Genomic DNA, 24,480 nt, shown 5'->3' with positions numbered 1-24,480 from the left:
TTTAGCTAAGTAGCCTTCCCACTGCGCTCCAGCCGCTCCACGTAGCCGCTCAGCTACCAACGTCTACCCACGGCTATTCAGCCGCTCCACGTAGCCGCTCAGCTACCAACGTCTACCCACGGCTATCCAGCCGCTCCACGTAGCCCCTCAGCTACCAACGTCTACCCACGGCTATCCAGCCGCTCCACGTAGCCACTCAGCTACCAACGTCTACCCACGGCTATCCATCCGCTCCACGTAGCCACTCAGCTACCAACGTCTACCCACGGCTATCCAGCCGCTCCACGTAGCCACTCAGCTACCAACGTCTACCCACGGCTAACCAGCCGCTCCACGTAGCCACTCAGCTACCAACATCTACCCACGGCTATCCAGCCGCTCCACGTAGCCACTCAGCTACCAACGTCTACCCACGGCTATCCAGCCGCTCTACGTAGCCACTCAGCTACCAACGTCTACCCACGGCTATCCAGCCGCTCCACGTAGCCACTCAGCTACCAACGTCTACCCTAGGCTATCCAGCCGCTCCACGTAGCTTCCTAGCTATCTCGTTACTGCCGCATTCCTCAAACTCCTGTCAGTTCGCTGCACCCTCTCATGCGGAGAAACTTCATTAAGCCAAGCCTCCTCCAGCGAGCGTCTGCGCCAAGTAATACAGATCCAAGGCCCAGTCCGGGAACACAGCTCCTAAATTCCACGTTTGTGACAGTTTGCAGCTCTCCCCTCCGAGCAAGTTCGATGGCAACCCCAAATTATGCAGGGGTTTTTTAAATCAATGCGAAATCCAATTCGAGCTACAATCCGCCAACTTTCCGACGGCCAGAACCAGGGTGGCATATATCATCTCTCTACTCTCTGGCCAAGCACTCGATTGGGTCTCGCCCCTTTGGGAGAAGTCGGATCCCCTGCTCTCCAACTACCCCGAATTTGTTGCTACATTTCGCAAAATATTTGATGAACCCGGAAGAACCACCTCCGCATCAGCTGATATTCTACGCCTCCGTCAGGGCAGCAGGACCGTCGGCCAATACGTAGTCCAGTTCCAGACTCTGGCTTCAGAACTCAATTGGAACGAGGATGCCCTCATCGCTGCCTTCTGGAGTGGCCTTTCTGAAAGGCTCAAAGACGACCTAGCTTCCCGTGACCTTCCAACCAGTTTGGATGGGTTAATCTCTCTCTGCAACAAGGTGGATCTCCGTCACAGGGATCGTGCCTTGGAAAGAGGCAGATTTGATCGTGGAAGGCCACGTCCAGTTTCCCGCTTACCCTCTCCTCCTCTGGGCGAAGAACCCATGCAGGTCAACCGCTCTCATTTATCGGCTGAGGAGCGTCAGAAAAGGCAGAGGCAGAACCTCTGTATGTACTGCGGATCTCCTCAACATTTAGTTAAAACTTGTCCCATTCGTCCGGGAAACGCCTCCTCCTAACTTATGAAAGAGAGGTTAAGTTAGGAGTTGCCATTGAATCACAAAGGAAGTCTGATTCCACCATCCAGGCTCATTTAAAGTGTCCTCGAGGTTCCAAAGCTGTATTAGCTCTCCTGGATTCCGGAGCGGCAGAGAACTTTGTCACTACTGAATTTGTCCAGAAGCATCAAATCCCCATGGAAGCGTTGCCTCGAGTCATCACTTTAACCGCCATCGATGGTAGTCGCATTTCTAGTGGAACCATCACCCATCGTACAACACCACTTAAACTTACCATTGGGGTGCTCCATTCCGAACAACTATCCTTCCTAGTGATTCCCAATGCCTCTCATTCTTTAGTCCTCGGATTACCCTGGCTACAGAGACATTCACCTCAAATCGATTGGACCACCATGCAAATAATCTCCTGGGGTTCCAATTGCTTCAAAGGTTGCCTTCAGCGGGTAATACCTATCAGATCTTCCGTTGTACGGGATTCTACAGACCTGCCCAAAGCCTACGATGGGTTTCAGGACGTCTTTAGCAAACAGAGCGCAGACCTGTTACCTCCCCATCGTGATTGGGACTGTCCCATAGATCTGATTCCCGGGAAGAATCCTCCTAGGGGCCGAACCTATCCTCTATCTCTCCCTGAGACTCAGGCCATGTCGGAGTACATTACGGAAAACTTAAATAAAGGCTTCATTCGACCTTCCACGTCTCCAGCAGGGGCTGGATTTTTCTTCGTAAAAAAAAAAGATGGTGGCTTGCGCCCGTGTATTGACTACCGGGGTCTTAATGAAATAACTATTAAGAATCGCTACCCTCTTCCTCTCATTACAGAGTTATTTGATAGAGTCAAGGGAGCCACAGTTTTTTCCAAACTCGACCTAAGAGGAGCCTATAATTTAATTCGTATCCGTCCAGGCGATGAATGGAAAACGGCCTTCAACACCAGGGATGGGCACTACGAGTATCTCGTTATGCCCTTCGGCCTCTGTAATGCTCCGGCCGTCTTCCAGTTTTTAGTCAATGAAATCTTCCGGGACCTCTTGTACAAGTGTGTGGTCGTTTACTTAGACGACATTTTGATTTTTTCTCAAGACCTCCAAACTCATCGAGACCAGGTCAAACAAGTCCTTCTGAGGTTGCGGTCCAATCAACTGTTTTGCAAATTAGAGAAGTGTCTGTTTGAGGTCTCAAGTGTACCATTCCTGAGATACATTATCTCCGGAACAGGCCTTCAAATGGATTCGTCAAAACTACAAGCCATTCTTGATTGGTCTCTTCCTTCTTCCTTAAAATCCATACAAAGATTCCTAGGATTTGCCAATTACTATCGCAAGTTTGTAAAAGGTTTCTCGACTCTGGTAGCTCCGATTACAGCCCTCACCCGCAAGGGAGCAGATCCAACTATATGGCCCGTCGAAGCTACCTCTGCATTTCAACTTCTTAAGCAAGCCTTCATCTCCGCTCCCATCTTAAAGCAACCAGACTCCACCCGGCCCTTTATCCTGGAGGTGGACGCATCCTCTGAAGGTGTCGGTGCAGTGCTCTCCCAGCGATTTAAAGATGAAAAACTTCATCCCTGTGGTTTCTTTTCCCGGAAGTTTTTGCCTGCAGAGAAGAACTACACCATTGGAGATCAAGAGTTACTCGCCATGAAACTAGCCCTCGAAGAATGGCGATATCTTCCGGCTCCCGCGCTGTACGCTCCTTCCTCTTCTCCCAAGGCAGTCTCCGCTGTTGTCCTCTGGAGGGTCCCGCTGCTGTGCTGCTCCCACGCCGGCTCCTGCTCACCGCTGGTCCCCGCTGACTACCTCCAGGAAGCGCTGTCCTCCGGTCCATGGGCGCGGCCATCTTGGATTGCCCATGTGACCCCACTACCACCAATGAGGAGCCTTCTCCTTCTCTCTCAGCCTGTCAGCTCCCAGTGTCCACTATAAAAGGATCCCCAATGCTCACACAAGTTGCCAGTGCAACTAGTTTCTTAGTTTAGCTAAGTAGCCTTCCCACTGCGCTCCAGCCGCTCCACGTAGCCGCTCAGCTACCAACGTCTACCCACGGCTATCCAGCCGCTCCAGGTAGCCGCTCAGCTACCAACGTCTACCCACGGCTATCCAGCCGCTCCACGTAGCTGCTCAGCTACCAACGTCTACCCACGGCTATCCAGCCGCTCCACGTAGCCCCTCAGCTACCAACGTCTACCCACGGCTATCCAGCCGCTCCATGTAGCCACTCAGCTACCAACGTCTACCCACGGCTATCCAGCCGCTCCACGTAGCCACTCAGCTACCAACGTCTACCCACGGCTATCCAGCCGCTCCACGTAGCCACTCAGCTACCAACGTCTACCCACGGCTAACCAGCCGCTCCACGTAGCCACTCAGCTACCAACATCTACCCACGGCTATCCAGCCGCTCCACGTAGCCACTCAGCTACCAACGTCTACCCACGGCTATCCAGCCGCTCTACGTAGCCACTCAGCTACCAACGTCTACCCACAGCTATCCAGCCGCTCCACGTAGCCACTCCGCTACCAACGTCTACCCTAGGCTATCCAGCCGCTCCACGTAGCTTCCTAGCTATCTCGTTACTGCCGCATTCCTCAAACTCCTGTCAGTTCGCTGCACCCTCTCATGCGGAGAAACTTCATTAAGCCAAGCCTCCTCCAGCGAGCGTCTGCGCCAAGTAATACAGATCCAAGGCCCAGTCCGGGAACACAGCTCCTAAATTCCACGTTTGTGACATTTGAATTACAGTATATTGCATAAAACATCCATGTTTGTATTATATTGCATAAAACATCCATGTTTGTATTATATTGCATAAAACATTAATGTTTGTATTACAGTATATTGCATAAAACATCCATGTTTGTATTATATTGCATAAAACATCCATGTTTGTATTATATTGCATAACACATCCATGTTTGTATTATATTGCATAAAACATCCATGTTTGTATTATATTGCATAAAACATCCATGTTTGTATTATATTGCATAAAATATCCATGTTTGTATTACCGTATATTGCATAAAACATCCATGTTTGTATTATATTGCATAAAATATCCATGTTTGTATTATATTGCATAAAATATCCATGTTTGTATTATATTGCATAAAACATCCATGTTTGTATTATATTGCATAAAACATCCATGTTTGTATTATATTGCATAAAATATCCATGTTTGTATTATATTGCATAAAACATTAATGTTTGTTGTCACACGCCGGCCTGGAGACCCCAGAATCAGACCCCGTCGCTTACCTGTGCGGGCGCTGACCCGCGCTGTCTTCCGGCTCCCGCGCTGTACGCTCCTTCCTCTTCTCCCAAGGCAGTCTCCGCTGTTGTCCTCTGGAGGTTCCCGCTGCTGTGCTGCTCCCACGCCGGCTCCTGCTCACCGCTGGTCCCCGCTGACTACCTCCAGGAAGCGCTGTCCTCCGGTCCATGGGCGCGGCCATCTTGGATTGCCCATGTGACCCCACTACAACCAATGAGGAGCCTTCCCCTTCTCTCTCAGCCTGTCAGCTCCCAGTGTCCACTATAAAAGGATCCCCAATGCTCACACAAGTTGCCAGTGCAACTAGTTTCTTAGTTTAGCTAAGTAGCCTTCCCACTGCGCTCCAGCCGCTCCACGTAGCCGCTCAGCTACCAACGTCTACCCACGGCTATTCAGCCGCTCCACGTAGCCGCTCAGCTACCAACGTCTACCCACGGCTATCCAGCCGCTCCACGTAGCCCCTCAGCTACCAACGTCTACCCACGGCTATCCAGCCGCTCCACGTAGCCACTCAGCTACCAACGTCTACCCACGGCTATCCAGCCGCTCCACGTAGCCACTCAGCTACCAACGTCTACCCACGGCTATCCAGCCGCTCCACGTAGCCACTCAGCTACCAACGTCTACCCACGGCTAACCAGCCGCTCCACGTAGCCACTCAGCTACCAACGTCTACCCACGGCTATCCAGCCGCTCCACGTAGCCGCTCAGCTACCAACGTCTACCCACGGCTATTCAGCCGCTCCACGTAGCCGCTCAGCTACCAACGTCTACCCACGGCTATCCAGCCGCTCCACGTAGCCCCTCAGCTACCAACGTCTACCCACGGCTATCCAGCCGCTCCACGTAGCCACTCAGCTACCAACGTCTACCCACGGCTATCCAGCCGCTCCACGTAGCCACTCAGCTACCAACGTCTACCCACGGCTATCCAGCCGCTCCACGTAGCCACTCAGCTACCAACGTCTACCCACGGCTAACCAGCTGCTCCACGTAGCCACTCAGCTACCAACATCTACCCACGGCTATCCAGCCGCTCCACGTAGCCACTCAGCTACCAACGTCTACCCACGGCTATCCAGCCGCTCTACGTAGCCACTCAGCTACCAACGTCTACCCACGGCTATCCAGCCGCTCCACGTAGCCACTCAGCTACCAACGTCTACCCTAGGCTATCCAGCCGCTCCACGTAGCTTCCTAGCTATCTCGTTACTGCCGCATTCCTCAAACTCCTGTCAGTTCGCTGCACCCTCTCATGCGGAGAAACTTCATTAAGCCAAGCCTCCTCCAGCGAGCGTCTGCGCCAAGTAATACAGATCCAAGGCCCAGTCCGGGAACACAGCTCCTAAATTCCACGTTTGTGACAGTTTGCAGCTCTCCCCTCCGAGCAAGTTCGATGGCAACCCCAAATTATGCAGGGGTTTTTTAAATCAATGCGAAATCCAATTCGAGCTACAATCCGCCAACTTTCCGACGGCCAGAACCAGGGTGGCATATATCATCTCTCTACTCTCTGGCCAAGCACTCGATTGGGTCTCGCCCCTTTGGGAGAAGTCGGATCCCCTGCTCTCCAACTACCCCGAATTTGTTGCTACATTTCGCAAAATATTTGATGAACCCGGAAGAACCACCTCCGCATCAGCTGATATTCTACGCCTCCGTCAGGGCAGCAGGACCGTCGGCCAATACGTAGTCCAGTTCCAGACTCTGGCTTCAGAACTCAATTGGAACGAGGATGCCCTCATCGCTGCCTTCTGGAGTGGCCTTTCTGAAAGGCTCAAAGACGACCTAGCTTCCCGTGACCTTCCAACCAGTTTGGATGGGTTAATCTCTCTCTGCAACAAGGTGGATCTCCGTCACAGGGATCGTGCCTTGGAAAGAGGCAGATTTGATCGTGGAAGGCCACGTCCAGTTTCCCGCTTACCCTCTCCTCCTCTGGGCGAAGAACCCATGCAGGTCAACCGCTCTCATTTATCGGCTGAGGAGCGTCAGAAAAGGCAGAGGCAGAACCTCTGTATGTACTGCGGATCTCCTCAACATTTAGTTAAAACTTGTCCCATTCGTCCGGGAAACGCCTCCTCCTAACTTATGAAAGAGAGGTTAAGTTAGGAGTTGCCATTGAATCACAAAGGAAGTCTGATTCCACCATCCAGGCTCATTTAAAGTGTCCTCGAGGTTCCAAAGCTGTATTAGCTCTCCTGGATTCCGGAGCGGCAGAGAACTTTGTCACTACTGAATTTGTCCAGAAGCATCAAATCCCCATGGAAGCGTTGCCTCGAGTCATCACTTTAACCGCCATCGATGGTAGTCGCATTTCTAGTGGAACCATCACCCATCGTACAACACCACTTAAACTTACCATTGGGGTGCTCCATTCCGAACAACTATCCTTCCTAGTGATTCCCAATGCCTCTCATTCTTTAGTCCTCGGATTACCCTGGCTACAGAGACATTCACCTCAAATCGATTGGACCACCATGCAAATAATCTCCTGGGGTTCCAATTGCTTCAAAGGTTGCCTTCAGCGGGTAATACCTATCAGATCTTCCGTTGTACGGGATTCTACAGACCTGCCCAAAGCCTACGATGGGTTTCAGGACGTCTTTAGCAAACAGAGCGCAGACCTGTTACCTCCCCATCGTGATTGGGACTGTCCCATAGATCTGATTCCCGGGAAGAATCCTCCTAGGGGCCGAACCTATCCTCTATCTCTCCCTGAGACTCAGGCCATGTCGGAGTACATTACGGAAAACTTAAATAAAGGCTTCATTCGACCTTCCACGTCTCCAGCAGGGGCTGGATTTTTCTTCGTAAAAAAAAAAGATGGTGGCTTGCGCCCGTGTATTGACTACCGGGGTCTTAATGAAATAACTATTAAGAATCGCTACCCTCTTCCTCTCATTACAGAGTTATTTGATAGAGTCAAGGGAGCCACAGTTTTTTCCAAACTCGACCTAAGAGGAGCCTATAATTTAATTCGTATCCGTCCAGGCGATGAATGGAAAACGGCCTTCAACACCAGGGATGGGCACTACGAGTATCTCGTTATGCCCTTCGGCCTCTGTAATGCTCCGGCCGTCTTCCAGTTTTTAGTCAATGAAATCTTCCGGGACCTCTTGTACAAGTGTGTGGTCGTTTACTTAGACGACATTTTGATTTTTTCTCAAGACCTCCAAACTCATCGAGACCAGGTCAAACAAGTCCTTCTGAGGTTGCGGTCCAATCAACTGTTTTGCAAATTAGAGAAGTGTCTGTTTGAGGTCTCAAGTGTACCATTCCTGGGATACATTATCTCCGGAACAGGCCTTCAAATGGATTCGTCAAAACTACAAGCCATTCTTGATTGGTCTCTTCCTTCTTCCTTAAAATCCATACAAAGATTCCTAGGATTTGCCAATTACTATCGCAAGTTTGTAAAAGGTTTCTCGACTCTGGTAGCTCCGATTACAGCCCTCACCCGCAAGGGAGCAGATCCAACTATATGGCCCGTCGAAGCTACCTCTGCATTTCAACTTCTTAAGCAAGCCTTCATCTCCGCTCCCATCTTAAAGCAACCAGACTCCACCCGGCCCTTTATCCTGGAGGTGGACGCATCCTCTGAAGGTGTCGGTGCAGTGCTCTCCCAGCGATTTAAAGATGAAAAACTTCATCCCTGTGGTTTCTTTTCCCGGAAGTTTTTGCCTGCAGAGAAGAACTACACCATTGGAGATCAAGAGTTACTCGCCATGAAACTAGCCCTCGAAGAATGGCGATATCTTCTAGAAGGAGCTCATTACCCCATTACCATTTTTACGGACCATAAGAACCTCCTTTATCTTAAATCTGCAAATTGCTTGAACCCTCGTCAAGCCCGGTGGGCAATGTTTTTCTCCAGATTTAACTTCAAAGTCTCCTATCGCCCCGGTTCACAAAACCTCAAAGCCGACGCACTCTCCCGTTCCATGACGAGCAACCCTGATCTACCCATGGAACAGCCCCAACCAATCTTGAATTCCGCTTCCTTCGCCTCTACCCAATTATCTTCTATACCCCCGGTTGGGAAGACTTTAGTCGCTCCGGGACTCCGCAAGAGGTTACTGCATTGGGCTCATGCTTCCCGGTTCTCTGGTCACCTGGGTATGGATAAAACCCTAGAATTTATCCAGCGGTCCTATTGGTGGTCTTCGATGAAAAAGGACGTCAGGTCTTATGTGTCTTCATGCATCAAATGTGCCCAACACAAGATACCTCGGCGGGTTCCACACGGTCAACTCCAACCTCTTGCAATTCCATCTAAGCCATGGACTCACCTATCTATGGATTTCATCTCTGATCTTCCTCCATCTCGGGGCCACAACACAATTTGGGTTATCGTGGATCGTTTTTCTAAAATGGCTCATTTCGTACCACTTACTGGGCTTCCGTCTGCACCTCTACTCGCCCAGAGCTTTATAAAAGAGATCTTCAAGATCCACGGCCTTCCTCAAGAGATCATCTCCGACAGGGGAGTACAGTTCGTAGCAAAGTTCTGGAGGTCACTCTGCTCAGCCCTTCAGGTAAAACTCAAATTTTCTACCGCTTATCATCCCCAGACCAACGGTCAGACCGAAAGGGTCAATCAAGACCTGGAACAGTTCCTGCGCACTTTTGTCTCCTCCTCCCAAGATGACTGGATTGAACTTCTTCCCTGGGCCGAATTTGCCCACAATAATCATTATCACACGTCCACCAGCTCAACTCCTTTTTTTACAGTTTTTGGTCAACATCCTCGAGTGCCAGATTTCCCTCTTCTTCCCACATTAGATGTGCCTGCGGCCAAAATGTCCCTTCAACGATTCTCCAACATCTGGGAAAAGGTTCGTTCCTCTCTGACTAAAACGTCAGCCCGGTACAAGAGATATGCTGACCGCCAAAGACGAGCGGTTCCAAATTTCCGACCTGGGGATATGATCTGGCTCTCTACCCGAAACCTAAGACTCCGAGTACCCTCGATGAAATTTGCTCCGCGATTCATTGGTCGATTCCCAATCATCAAAGTCTTGAATCCTGTGGCTTACAAGTTAAAGCTTCCTCCATTTCTTCGCATTCCAAGTTCCTTCTATATTTCTCTTTTAAAACCACTAGTCTTAAACCGATTTCAGAAGGTCCTGCCTAAAGCTTCTAGTGTTCAAACACAGCAGGGAGAAGAGTTCGAAGTTGACAGAATCTTAGATTCCCGTTGTCGATACAACCGTCTTCAATACCTTATCGACTGGAAGAATTATGGTCCGGAGGAACGAATCTGGGTAAATGCCTCCGATGTCCATGCACCCCGTCTGGTCAAAGCGTTCCATGTGAAATTTCCTCATAAACCAAGGAAGTGTCCGGTGGCCACTCTTGAAGAAGGGGGTACTGTCACACGCCGGCCTGGAGACCCCAGAATCAGACCCCGTCGCTTACCTGTGCGGGCGCTGACCCGCGCTGTCTTCCGGCTCCCGCGCTGTACGCTCCTTCCTCTTCTCCCAAGGCAGTCTCCGCTGTTGTCCTCTGGAGGGTCCCGCTGCTGTGCTGCTCCCACGCCGGCTCCTGCTCACCGCTGGTCCCCGCTGACTACCTCCAGGAAGCGCTGTCCTCCGGTCCATGGGCGCGGCCATCTTGGATTGCCCATGTGACCCCACTACCACCAATGAGGAGCCTTCTCCTTCTCTCTCAGCCTGTCAGCTCCCAGTGTCCACTATAAAAGGATCCCCAATGCTCACACAAGTTGCCAGTGCAACTAGTTTCTTAGTTTAGCTAAGTAGCCTTCCCACTGCGCTCCAGCCGCTCCACGTAGCCGCTCAGCTACAAACGTCTACCCACGGCTATCCAGCCGCTCCAGGTAGCCGCTCAGCTACCAACGTCTACCCACGGCTATCCAGCCGCTCCACGTAGCTGCTCAGCTACCAACGTCTACCCACGGCTATCCAGCCGCTCCACGTAGCCCCTCAGCTACCAACGTCTACCCACGGCTATCCAGCCGCTCCATGTAGCCACTCAGCTACCAACGTCTACCCACGGCTATCCAGCCGCTCCACGTAGCCACTCAGCTACCAACGTCTACCCACGGCTATCCAGCCGCTCCACGTAGCCACTCAGCTACCAACGTCTACCCACGGCTAACCAGCCGCTCCACGTAGCCACTCAGCTACCAACATCTACCCACGGCTATCCAGCCGCTCCACGTAGCCACTCAGCTACCAACGTCTACCCACGGCTATCCAGCCGCTCTACGTAGCCACTCAGCTACCAACGTCTACCCACAGCTATCCAGCCGCTCCACGTAGCCACTCCGCTACCAACGTCTACCCTAGGCTATCCAGCCGCTCCACGTAGCTTCCTAGCTATCTCGTTACTGCCGCATTCCTCAAACTCCTGTCAGTTCGCTGCACCCTCTCATGCGGAGAAACTTCATTAAGCCAAGCCTCCTCCAGCGAGCGTCTGCGCCAAGTAATACAGATCCAAGGCCCAGTCCGGGAACACAGCTCCTAAATTCCACGTTTGTGACATTTGTATTACAGTATATTGCATAAAACATCCATGTTTGTATTATATTGCATAAAACATCCATGTTTGTATTATATTGCATAAAACATCCATGTTTGTATTACAGTATATTGCATAAAACATCCATGTTTGTATTATATTGCATAAAACATCCATGTTTGTATTATATTGCATAAAACATCCATGTTTGTATTATATTGCATAAAACATCCATGTTTGTATTATATTGCATAAAACATCCATGTTTGTATTATATTGCATAAAATATCCATGTTTGTATTATATTGCATAAAACATTAATGTTTGTATTACAGTATATTGCATAAAACATCCATGTTTGTATTATATTGCATAAAACATCCATGTTTGTATTATATTGCATAAAACATCCATGTTTGTATTATATTGCATAAAACATCCATGTTTGTATTACCGTATATTGCATAAAATATCCATGTTTGTATTATATTGCATAAAATATCCATGTTTGTATTATATTGCATAAAATATCCATGTTTGTGTTACAGTATATTGCATAAAACATCCATGTTTGTATTATATTGCATAAAACATCCATGTTTGTATTATATTGCATAAAATATCCATGTTTGTATTATATTGCATAAAATATCCATGTTTGTATTACAGTATATTGCATAAAATATCCATGTTTGTATTACAGTATATTGCATAAAATATCCATGTTTGTATTACAGTATATTGCATAAAACATCCATGTTTCTATTATATTGCATAAAACATCCGTGTTTGTATTATATTGCATAAAACATCCATGTTTGTATTATATTGCATAAAACATCCATGTTTGTATTATATTGCATAAAATATCCATGTTTGTATTATATTGCATAAAATATCTATGTTTGTATTAAGTATATTGCATAAAATATCCATGTTTGTATTACAGTATATTGCATAAAATATCCATGTTTGTATTATATTGCATAAAATATCCATGTTTGTTACAGTATATTGCATAAAACATCCATGTTTGTATTATATTCCATAAAACATCCATGTTTGTATTATATTGCATAAAATATCCATGTTTGTTACAGTATATTGCATAAAATATCCATGTTTGTATTATATTGCATAAAACATCCATGTTTGTATTATATTGCATAAAATATCCATGTTTGTATTACAGTATATTGCATAAAATATACATGTTTGTATTATATTGCATAAAATATCCATGTTTGTATTATATTGCATAAAACATCCATGTTTGTATTACAGTATATTGCATAAAATATCCATGTTTGTATTACAGTATATTGCATAAAATATCCATGTTTGTATTACAGTATATTGCATAAAATATCCATGTTTGTATTATATTGCATAAAATATCCATGTTTGTATTATATTGCATAAAATATCCATGTTTGTGTTACAGTATATTGCATAAAACATCCATGTTTGTATTATAGTGCATAAAACATCCATGTTTGTATTATATTGCATAAAATATCCATGTTTGTATTACAGTATATTGCATAAAATATCCATGTTTGTATTACAGTAAATTGCATAAAATATACATGTTTGTATTATATTGCATAAAATATCCATGTTTGTGTTACAGTATATTGCATAAAACATCCATGTTTGTATTATATTGCATAAAACATCCATGTTTGTATTATATTGCATAAAATATCCATGTTTGTATTATATTGCATAAAATATCCATGTTTGTATTATATTGCATAAAATATCCATGTTTGTATTACAGTATATTGCATAAAATATCCATGTTTGTATTACAGTATATTGCATAAAATATCCATGTTTGTATTACAGTATATTGCATAAAACATCCATGTTTCTATTATATTGCATAAAACATCCGTGTTTGTATTATATTGCATAAAACATCCATGTTTGTATTATATTGCATAAAACATCCATGTTTGTATTATATTGCATAAAATATCCATGTTTGTATTATATTGCATAAAATATCTATGTTTGTATTAAGTATATTGCATAAAATATCCATGTTTGTATTACAGTATATTGCATAAAATATCCATGTTTGTATTATATTGCATAAAATATCCATGTTTGTTACAGTATATTGCATAAAACATCCATGTTTGTATTATATTCCATAAAACATCCATGTTTGTATTATATTGCATAAAATATCCATGTTTGTTACAGTATATTGCATAAAATATCCATGTTTGTATTATATTGCATAAAACATCCATGTTTGTATTATATTGCATAAAATATCCATGTTTGTATTACAGTATATTGCATAAAATATACATGTTTGTATTATATTGCATAAAATATCCATGTTTGTATTATATTGCATAAAACATCCATGTTTGTATTACAGTATATTGCATAAAATATCCATGTTTGTATTATATTGCATAAAATATCCATGTTTGTATTATATTGCATAAAATATCCATGTTTGTGTTACAGTATATTGCATAAAACATCCATGTTTGTATTATAGTGCATAAAACATCCATGTTTGTATTATATTGCATAAAATATCCATGTTTGTATTACAGTATATTGCATAAAATATCCATGTTTGTATTACAGTATATTGCATAAAATATCCATGTTTGTATTATATTGCATAAAATATCCATGTTTGTGTTACAGTATATTGCATAAAACATCCATGTTTGTATTATATTGCATAAAACATCCATGTTTGTATTATGTTGCATAAAACATCCATGTTTGTATTATATTGCATAAAATATCCATGTTTGTATTATATTGCATAAAACATCCATGTTTGTATTATATTGCATAAAATATCCATGTTTGTATTACAGTATATTGCATAAAATATCCATGTTTGTATTATATTGCATAAAATATCCATGTTTGTATTATATTGCATAAAACATCCATGTTTGTATTATATTGCATGAAATATCCATGTTTGTATTATATTGCATAAAATGTCCATGTTTGTATTACAGTATATTGCATAAACTATCCATGTTTGTATTATATTGCATAAAATATCCATGTTTGAATTATATTGCATAAAACATCCGTGTTTGTATTATATTGCATAAAACATCCATGTTTGTATTATATTGCATAAAACATAAATGTTTGTATTACAGTATATTGCATAAAACATCCATGTTTGTATTATATTGCATAAAACATCCATGTTTGTGTTACAGTATATTGCATAAAACGTCCATGTTTGTATTATGTTGCATAAAACATCCATGTTTGTATTACAGTATATTGCATAAAACATCCATGTTTGTATTTTATTGCATAAAACATCCGTGTTTGTATTATATTGCATAAAACATCCATGTTTGTATTATATTGCATAAAACATCCATGTTTGTATTATGTTGCATAAAACATCCATGTTTGTATTACAGTATATTGCATAAAACATCCATGTTTGTATTTTATTGCATAAAACATCCGTGTTTGTATTATATTGCATAAAATATCCATGTTTGTATTATGTTGCATAAAACATCCATGTTTGTATTACAGTATATTGCATAAAACATCCGTGTTTGTATTATATTGCATAAAACATCCATGTTTGTATTATGTTGCATAAAACATCCATGTTTGTATTACAGTATATTGCATAAAACATCCGTGTTTGTGTTACAGTATATTGCATAAAACATCCATGTTTGTATTTTATTGCATAAAACATCCGTGTTTGTATTATATTGCATAAAATATCCATGTTTGTATTATATTGCATAAAACATCCATGTTTGTATTATATTGCATAAAATATCCATGTTTGTATTATATTGCATAAAACATCCATGTTTGTATTACAGTATATTGCATAAAATATCCATGTTTGTATTACAGTATATTGCATAAAATATCCATGTTTGTATTATATTGCATAAAATATCCATGTTTGTATTACAGTATATTGCATAAAATATCCATGTTTGTATTACAGTATATTGCATAAAATATCCATGTTTGTATTATATTGCATAAAATATCCATGTTTGTATTATATTGCATAAAATATCCATGTTTGTATTACAGTATATTGCATAAAATATCCATGTTTGTATTACAGTATATTGCATAAAACATCCGTGTTTGTATTATATTGCATAAAATATCCATGTTTGTATTATATTGCATAAAATATCCATGTTTGTATTATATTGCATAAAACATCCATGTTTGTGTTACAGTATATTGCATAAAACATCCATGTTTGTATTACAGTATATTGCATAAAATATCCATGTTTGTATTACAGTATATTGCATAAAATATCCATGTTTGTATTATATTGCATAAAATATCCATGTTTGTATTATATTGCATAAAATATCCATGTTTGTATTACAGTATATTGCATAAAATATCCATGTTTGTATTACAGTATATTGCATAAAATATCCATGTTTGTATTACAGTATATTGCATAAAATATCCATGTTTGTATTATATTGCATAAAATATCCATGTTTGTATTACAGTATATTGCATAAAATATCCATGTTTGTATTACAGTATATTGCATAAAATATCCATGTTTGTATTACAGTATATTGCATAAAACATCCATGTTTGTATTATATTGCATAAAACATCCATGTTTATAATTGCGTAAAAAGCACAATATTTAATATCCCTAATAAAGATTTATTTTAATTTATCTCCACATTGGATACATTCCATACTAACATTCATCTCCATATTGTATACGTTCCATACTAACATTCATCTCCATATTGTATACGTTCCATACTAACATTCATCTCCATATTGGATACGTTCCATACTAACATTTATCTCCATATTGTATACATTCCATACTAACATTTATCTCCATATTGGATAAGTTCCATACTAACATTTATCTCCATATTGGATACGTTCCATAATAACATTTATCTCCATAATGGATACATTTGCTACTATATTGCATTCATCTCCATATTGGATACATTCCATACTAACATTCATCTCCATATTGGATACGTTCCATACTAACAATTATCTCCATATTGGATACGTTCCATACTAACATTCATCTCCATATTGGATACATTCCATACTAACATTCATCTCCATATTGGATACGTTCCATACTAACAATTATCTCAATATTGGATACGTTCCATACTAACATTCATCTCCATATTGGATACATTCCATAATAACATTTATCTCCAGAATGGATACATTTGCTACTATATTGCATTTATCTCCATATTGGATACATTCCATACTAACATTCATCTCCATATTGGATACGTTCCATACTAACATTTATCTCCACATTGGATACATTCCATACTAACATTTATCTCCATATTGGATACGTTCCATACTAACATTCATCTCCATATTGGATACGTTCCATACTAACATTCATCTCCATACTGGATACGTTCCATACTAACATTCATCTCCATACTGGATACGTTCCATACTAACAATTATCTCCATATTGGATATATTCCATACTAACATTCATCTGCATACTGGATACGTTCCATACTAACATTCATCTCCATACTGGATACGTTCCATACTAACATTCATCTCCATACTGGATACGTTCCATACTAACATTCATCTCCATATTGGATACGTTCCATACTAACATTTATCTCCATATTGGATACGTTCCATACTAACATTCATCTCCATATTGGATACGTTCCATACTAACATTTATCTCCATATTGTATACGTTCCATACTAACATTCATCTCCATACTGGATACGTTCCATACTAACATTCATCTCCATATTGGATACGTTCCATACTAACATTTATCTCCATATTGGATACGTTCCATACTAACATTCATCTCCATATTGGATACGTTCCATACTAACATTCATCTCCATACTGGATACGTTCCATACTAACATTCATCTCCATACTGGATACGTTCCATACTAACATTCATCTCCATACTGGATACGTTCCATAATAACATTCAACTCCATACTGGATACGTTCTATACTAACATTCATCTCCATACTGGATACGTTCCATACTAACAATTATCTCCATACTGGATACGTTCCATACTAACATTTATCTCCATATTGTATACGATCCATACTAACATTTATCTCCATATTGGATACGTTCCATACTAACATTTATCTCCATATTGGATACGTTCCATACTAACATTTATCTCCATATTGGATACGTTCCATACTAACATTTATCTCCATATTGGATACATTCCATAATAACATTTATCTCCATAATGGATACATTTGCTACTATATTGCATTTATCTCCATATTGGATACATTCCATACTAACATTCATCTCCATATTGGATACGTTCAATACTAACATTCATCTCCATATTGGATACATTCCATACTAACATTTATCTCCATATTGGATACGTTCCATAAATATTGGATACGTTCCATACTAACATTCATCTCCATATTGGATACGTTCCATACTAACATTTATCTCCATATTGTATACATTCCATACTAACATTCATCTCCATACTGGATACGTTCCATACTAACATTCATCTCCATACTGGATACGTTCCATACTAACATTCATCTCCATACTGGATACGTTCCATACTAACATTCATCTCCATATTGGATATATTCCATACTAACAATTATCTCCATATTGGATATATTCCATACTAACATTCATCTCCATACTGGATACGTTCCATACTAACATTCATCTCCATATTGTATACGTTCCATACTAACATTTATCTCCATATTGGATACGTTCCATACTAACATTCATCTCCATATTTAATACGTTCCATACTAACATTTATCTCCATATTTAATACGTTCCATACTAACATTCATCTCCATACTGGATACGTTCCATACTAACATTTATCTCCATATTGGATACGTTCCATACTAACATTTATCTCCATATTGGATACGTTCCATACTAACATTCATCTCCATATTTAATACGTTCCATACTAACATTTATCTCCATATTTAATACGTTCCATACTAACATTCATCTCCATACTGGATACGTTCCATACTAACAATTATCTCCATATTGGATACGTTCCAAACTAACATTTATCTCCATATTTAATACGTTCCATACTAACATTCATAAAGCTCATCGTCTAGTGTGTATGAGCCTTCACACTGTTTAATGTCCATGTTACACGGGCTATTCATACAGCTCATCGTCTAGTGTGTATGAGCCTTCACACTGTATAATGTCCATGTTACCCGGGCTATTCATACAGCTCATCGTCTAGTGTGTATGAGCCTTCACACTGTATAATGTCCATGTTACCCGGGCTATTCATACAGCTCATCGTCTAGTGTGTATGAGCCTTCAAACTGTATAATGTCCATGTTACCCGGGCTATTCATACAGCTCATCGTCTGGTGTGTATGAGCCTTCACACTGTATGATGTCCATGTTACCCGGGCTATTCATACAGCTCATCGTCTGGTGTGTATGAGCCTTCACACTGTATGATGTCCATGTTACCCGGGCTATTCATACAGCTCATCGTCTAGTGTGTATGAGCCTTCACACTGTATAATGTCCATGTTACCCGGGCTATTCATACAGCTCATCGTCTAGTGTGTATGAGCCTTCACACTGTATAATGTCCATGTTACCCGGGCTATTCATACAGCACAGCCAACCTTAGTTATATAGTGTCCATTTCCAAGTCTGGTTTGTGGGTGGTTAGAATCAGCGGCATTACATTTATCACAAGATCTACAATTCAATCACACCATACTCACCGACAGCGGAACCGGCAGGGACAATGTACTTCTTCTCAACTCTGGTCGCCAATGCTGAATTCTGGTTTTTATGCACTCCTTCTTGTATTAGATCTTGAACTTTGAGGTCATTCATTTTCGAGAAGGGCAGGATATGAACCCGCAGGTGGGATCCCTCTGTTGGCTTCGGAACTTTCTGGAATGCCATGTGGGGATTGGGATTTTCCTTAACAAAATATGAGGCATATATACAATAAATAAAGATGGTGGGTGAGTAAATGGACATAAAAGCAAAAAGCAAAATAACAAAGTTACAGAGTTGTGACTTGAATATAATTGACAACATATAGCTGCCACTAGCCCTGTCCTTTGCTGCTGCAGCCAGGATCGGATTGGCGCACTGGGCACAGTGCAGCTACTTCCTGTTATATATACATACCGTGGATCCCAGGAACGGCACCGGCAAAGCCGGTGGTGGGGGGGCCTCACGATGGGTTGTCTCTCGGTGCCAAACACCCGCAGGTGTAGTGACCCTCTTCTGGTCCCAGAAGCAGGCTGTGGCATGGGGGTAACAGACACCATTTACCGCCACTGATGCAAGCCGGCTGCATACAATGCTCTCTGCATTATATGGCAATCACTAAAATGCTCTCTGTGGTGTATGGCAGTCACTAAAATGCTCTCTGCATTATATAGCAATCACTAAAATGCTCTCTGTAGTGTATGGCAGTCACTAAAATGCTCTCTGTGGTGTATGGCAGTCACTAAAATGTTCTCTGTGGTGTATGGCAGTCACTAAACTGCTCTATGTGGTGTATGGCAGTCACTAAAATGCTCTCTGAGGTGTATGGCAGTCACTAAAATGCTCTCTGCATTATATGGCAATCACTAAAATGCTCTCTGCGGTGTATGGCAGTCACTAAAATGCTCTCTGTGGTGTATGACAGTCACTAAAATGCTCTCTGTGGTGTATGGCAGTCACTAAAATGCTCTCTGTGGTGTATGGCAGTCACTAAAATGCTCTCTGTGGTGCATGGCAGTCACTAAAATGTTCTCTGCATTATATAGCAATCACTAAAATGCTCTCTGTGGTGTATGGCAGTCACTAAAATGCTCTCTGTGGTGTATGGCAGTCACTAAAATGTTCTCTGTGGTGTATGGCAGTCACTAAACTGCTCTATGTGGTGTATGGCAGTCACTAAAATGCTCTCTGAGGTGTATGGCAGTCACTAAAATGCTCTCTGCATTATATGGCAATCACTAAAATGCTCTCTGCGGTGTATGGCAGTCACTAAAATGCTCTCTGTGGTGTATGACAGTCACTAAAATGCTCTCTGTGGTGTATGGCAGTCACTAAAATGCTCTATGTGGTGTATGGCAGTCACTAAAATGCTCTCTGTGGTGCATGGCAGTCACTAAAATGTTCTCTGCATTATATAGCAATCACTAAAATGCTCTCTGTGGTGTATGGCAGTCACTAAAATGCTCTCTGTGGTGTATGGCAGTCACTAAAATGCTCTCTGTGGTGTATGGCAGTCACTAAAATGCTCTCTGCATTATATAGCAATCACTAAAATGCTCTCTGTGGTGTATGGCAGTCACTAAAATGCTCTCTGTGGTGTATGACAGTCACTAAAATGCTCTCTGTGGTGTATGGCAGTCACTAAAATGCTCTCTGTGGTGTATGGCAGTCACTAAAATGCTATCAGTAGTGTATGGTGCTCATTAAAAATGCTACAAGTATTGTCTGGCGGTTACTAAAATGCTTTCCGTATTGTCAGGCGGTCACAAAGATGGAATGGGCTCTTTTTACACTACTGCGCATTGCTCATTTCCTGAGATATCACTCTGTGCATGTGGCAAATTAGCAGTCTAAGTCACATGGATCTACATCCATGGGTGTACACAAGCAGTAACAGGTTAGAAGGAATGGGCTGTAACTGCATAGGGAGTATTGAGTCACAAATAAAACTCATGGAGATGTCAAGGACGTGTTGTTCGTTTTACAAAGCTGAAGAGTCGGAGGAGTGGGGGCAGGGGGGGTTAAAATTAAATGCATGTATATACAGACAGATGGAATAGAACAAAGATATCACACTAGTATGGGGAATATTTATAAAATTGTGACAAAGGCATTGAACCTCCTCCGCAACCTTCCACCCCCTTTTGGCTCCCACTAAGTAGATCCCCTATAATTGTATTTACCTTGGTTCAATGCACTCCTCATGTTTTGTCTTATGTTGCTGTTCTGGCAGCCATGCTTCTCTATACTAGAGCCATGCTTCTCTAGTAGGAGAGGGTGGAATGGGGCCCCTTTGAGAGTGGGGGCATGGGTACCCCCCTATGGAGAAGGGACATGGGGGGCCCTGGGGAGAAGGGGGTACCCCTGAGAGAGGGGGCACGGGAAGGCCCTTGAGAGAGGGGGGCACGGGAAGGCCCTTGAGAGAGGGGGGCACGGGAAGGCCCTTGAGAGAGGGGGGCACGGGAAGGCCCTTGAGAGAGGGGGGCACGGGAAGGCCCTTGAGAGAGGGGGGCACGGGAAGGCCCTTGAGAGGGGGGGCACGGGAAGGCCCTTGAGAGAGGGGGGCACGGGAAGGCCCTTGAGAAAGGGGGGCACGGGAAGGCCCTTGAGAGAGGGGGGCACGGGAAGGCCCTTGAGAGAGGGGGGCACGGGAAGGCCCTTGAGAGAGGGGGGCATGGGAAGGCCCTTGAGAGAGGGGGGCACGGGAAGGCCCTTGAGAGAGAGGGGCACGGGAAGGCCCTTGAGAGAGGGGGGCATGGGAAGGCCCTTGAGAGAGGGGGGCACGGGAAGGCCCTTGAGAGAGGGGGGCACGGGAAGGCCCTTGAGAGAGGGGGGCACGGGAAGGCCCTTGAGAGAGGGGGGCACGGGAAGGCCCTTGAGAGAGGGGGGCACGGGAAGGCCCTTGAGAGAGGGGGGCACGGGAAGGCCCTTGAGAGAGAGGGGCACGGGAAGGCCCTTGAGAGAGAGGGGCACGGGAAGGCCCTTGAGAGAGGGGGTCATGGGAAGGCCCTTAGATGATGCAAAAGTCAGCAAGAGTGATGTGAGAGTCTTCCATCTGCCAATATGGGGTAGAAGTCTATTTCGAGTATCATGAGTTATTCCAATTATTTCAGCACAATTAATTTAATTAGGCAAAAATCATTGTTTTTATTATTTTTGAGTCAAGTTAACCTTTAACTAATGGTAGACAGTTTGTCTTATTAATAATGTTACTACACATTTACATTCCATGTCCCAGTACAGTGTAAGGCTATATATATATATATATATATATATATATATATATATATATACTTTGGGTATTGGTTTTCTTTATGGCAGGAGCAGCAGCAGGTTAATAGCACTAATATAGGACTTGGGGAAGAATGACAAAGGTCATTTATTATATTGGATGGAAACCCCCAGAACACATTCCTGGTCTGTGAAGTACATGTTGCTGTGATGCTAATGATTGTATTATGTGTATAAATTCAGGGGATTAACATGCAATGGGTCTTATACACATCCTGTGTCAATGCTGAAAGAAAACTTTCTACTTTCTTACAAAAGCTCAAAAAATTAATAGGAACAACTACAAATTGATTGACTGCGATTGATGCTCAATCCGGGGCTAGGGCTCCAGGTCCCATCCCTGTCTCTTGAATCCCAGGGGTTCATGGCTGAGATTTGGGGATGCATCATCTTGCTATATGGTACTTGGATTCATATTTTACATTTCACAATAAAAAAACATATACAAATCAAGTGTTTAAAAATAACTTTTACTTAACTAGATTTTCTTATAAAAACAGACAGTGTAGAATAAATGAAGGTAATGTTGGAAATGGAAAGCTAATTCACAGTACATACATTTCTGAAGAGTTGTTCTGCTAGCTCCTTGACACGTTTCAAGATCTCTTGGGCGTCAATATGTTCTTCATCTTTCATTCTTTCAACTTCAAAGGAAACCAGCTGTATGTAGAAAGTGCAATGGTCTTACATGGGCCATATCACACGTTAAAGGGGCACTGTCATTTATATTTAATACATGTTTTAATTGGGAAGACATAGCAAGGCTATCTTTTGGTTCTAGATAAAAATAGTAAGAGTTATGGTATAACATACCTAAGTTAACTTTCTTTCTTCGAGGTCCATAGGAACTACCTTGGGGTATGTAGTTGGAGTAATCCATTGCACCAAACAGCTCCAGCTTTGTAGCTCCCAGCATGCAAAATCCTCCCTATATACCCCACCCCCAAGCATTCAGTTTGTAAACAAGCCTAACGGCAAGAGAAGGAAGTACAATGTACACAAGAAACACTCTCAAAAAAGTGACACACAAAAAAAAGAACAGATCCCAACTGAGGCCAGGTGCGTTCGGGTGGGTACTCTGTGGACCCTATGGACCTCGAAGAAAAAGAGTTAACTAGGGAATGTTATACCACAACTCTTATTTTCTTCTTCAGGGTCCATAGGGTCCACAGGAACTACCTTGGGGATGTCCTAAAGCAGCTCCCTTAAGGGTGGGGACGCTGATGAGCAAAAAGGAGAATCCGCCGCCCAAAGGAAGCATCCTGGGAGCCAAAAGTGTCAAATGCATAGAATTTGATGAAAGTGTGGACCAAAGACTAAGTCGCCGCCTTGCATAATTGTTCTGCAGAGGCTCCATGTCTAAACTGCCACGACGGCCCCACAGACTGAGTAGAATGTACTGTCATCATGTTCGGAACTGGGAGATCAGCCTGAGTATACACATGAGAAATAGACACTGAGCCAGAGTCTGCTTGTTAGCTGGCCAGCCTCGCTTGTGAAAGCCATATAACACAAAAAATGCCTCTAATTTTCTGATGGAGCTGGTACGATCCACGTAGATACGAAGAGCTCAGACCACATCCAGTGACACTTCACCTACAGAAAGGCCAGTAGACTGAAAGGCTGGGACTAAAATATCCTCATTTATATGAAAATGGGATACCACCTTTGGGAGGTAACCTGCCCTTGTACGGAGGACAGCTCTATTCTGGTGAAAAATCAAAAATGGAGAGCGACATGAAAGGGCTGCCAAATCAGAAACTCTGCGAACTGAGGAGATAGAAAGAGAAAAAGCGTCTTCGCTGTCAACCATTTGAGGTCCACTGTGTCTAAAGGTTACAAGGGGGGAGTAATTCTGCGCAGGAACCAAACGGACAATGCAGAAACCTGAACTCTTAAGGTAGCCAGACAAAGACTTAAATCTAGTCCAGCTTGAAGAAAAGCAAGAACTCGGGAGACCCTAAAAACCTTAGGGTCATTTTCTGTGGTAACACCAATGAAAAAAACAAATGCCAAATCCTGTGATAGATGCGGGCAGAACAGGCATCCTTGCCCTAAGCATCGTCTGGATCACAGAAGTAGAAAAACCTTTGGCCTTTAAGACGGAAGACTCAAGAGCCATGCCGTAAAAGCCAGCCAAGGTAGATCCGGATATAGGCTAGGACCCTGCACTAGCAAATCCGGCCGAAGAGGAAGTGGA

The 24,480-nt window shown here is 42.9% G+C and overlaps 1 protein-coding gene across 2 annotated transcripts in view; it reads right to left on the bottom strand.

Moving 5' to 3' along the window:
• SBF2 (SET binding factor 2) overlaps positions 1–24,480 on the bottom strand; it is an 805,041-nt gene that overhangs the window by 326,062 nt on the left and 454,499 nt on the right. For both annotated transcript variants that reach the window (XM_088476083.1, XM_088476084.1), the window contains exons 13-14: positions 22,839–22,940; positions 18,989–19,193 (exon numbers count right to left, since the gene is read on the bottom strand). In XM_088476083.1, coding sequence (XP_088332209.1) covers positions 18,989–19,193; positions 22,839–22,940 — 307 coding nt within the window. The remainder of the gene's footprint in view (positions 1–18,988; positions 19,194–22,838; positions 22,941–24,480) is intronic.

Source organism: Taudactylus pleione, unplaced genomic scaffold, assembly GCF_031769625.1.
Source record: "Taudactylus pleione unplaced genomic scaffold, aTauple2 ptg000182l, whole genome shotgun sequence".
Classification (NCBI taxonomy): domain Eukaryota; kingdom Metazoa; phylum Chordata; class Amphibia; order Anura; family Myobatrachidae; genus Taudactylus; species Taudactylus pleione.
This window is presented reverse-complemented; position numbering and strand designations above follow the sequence as displayed.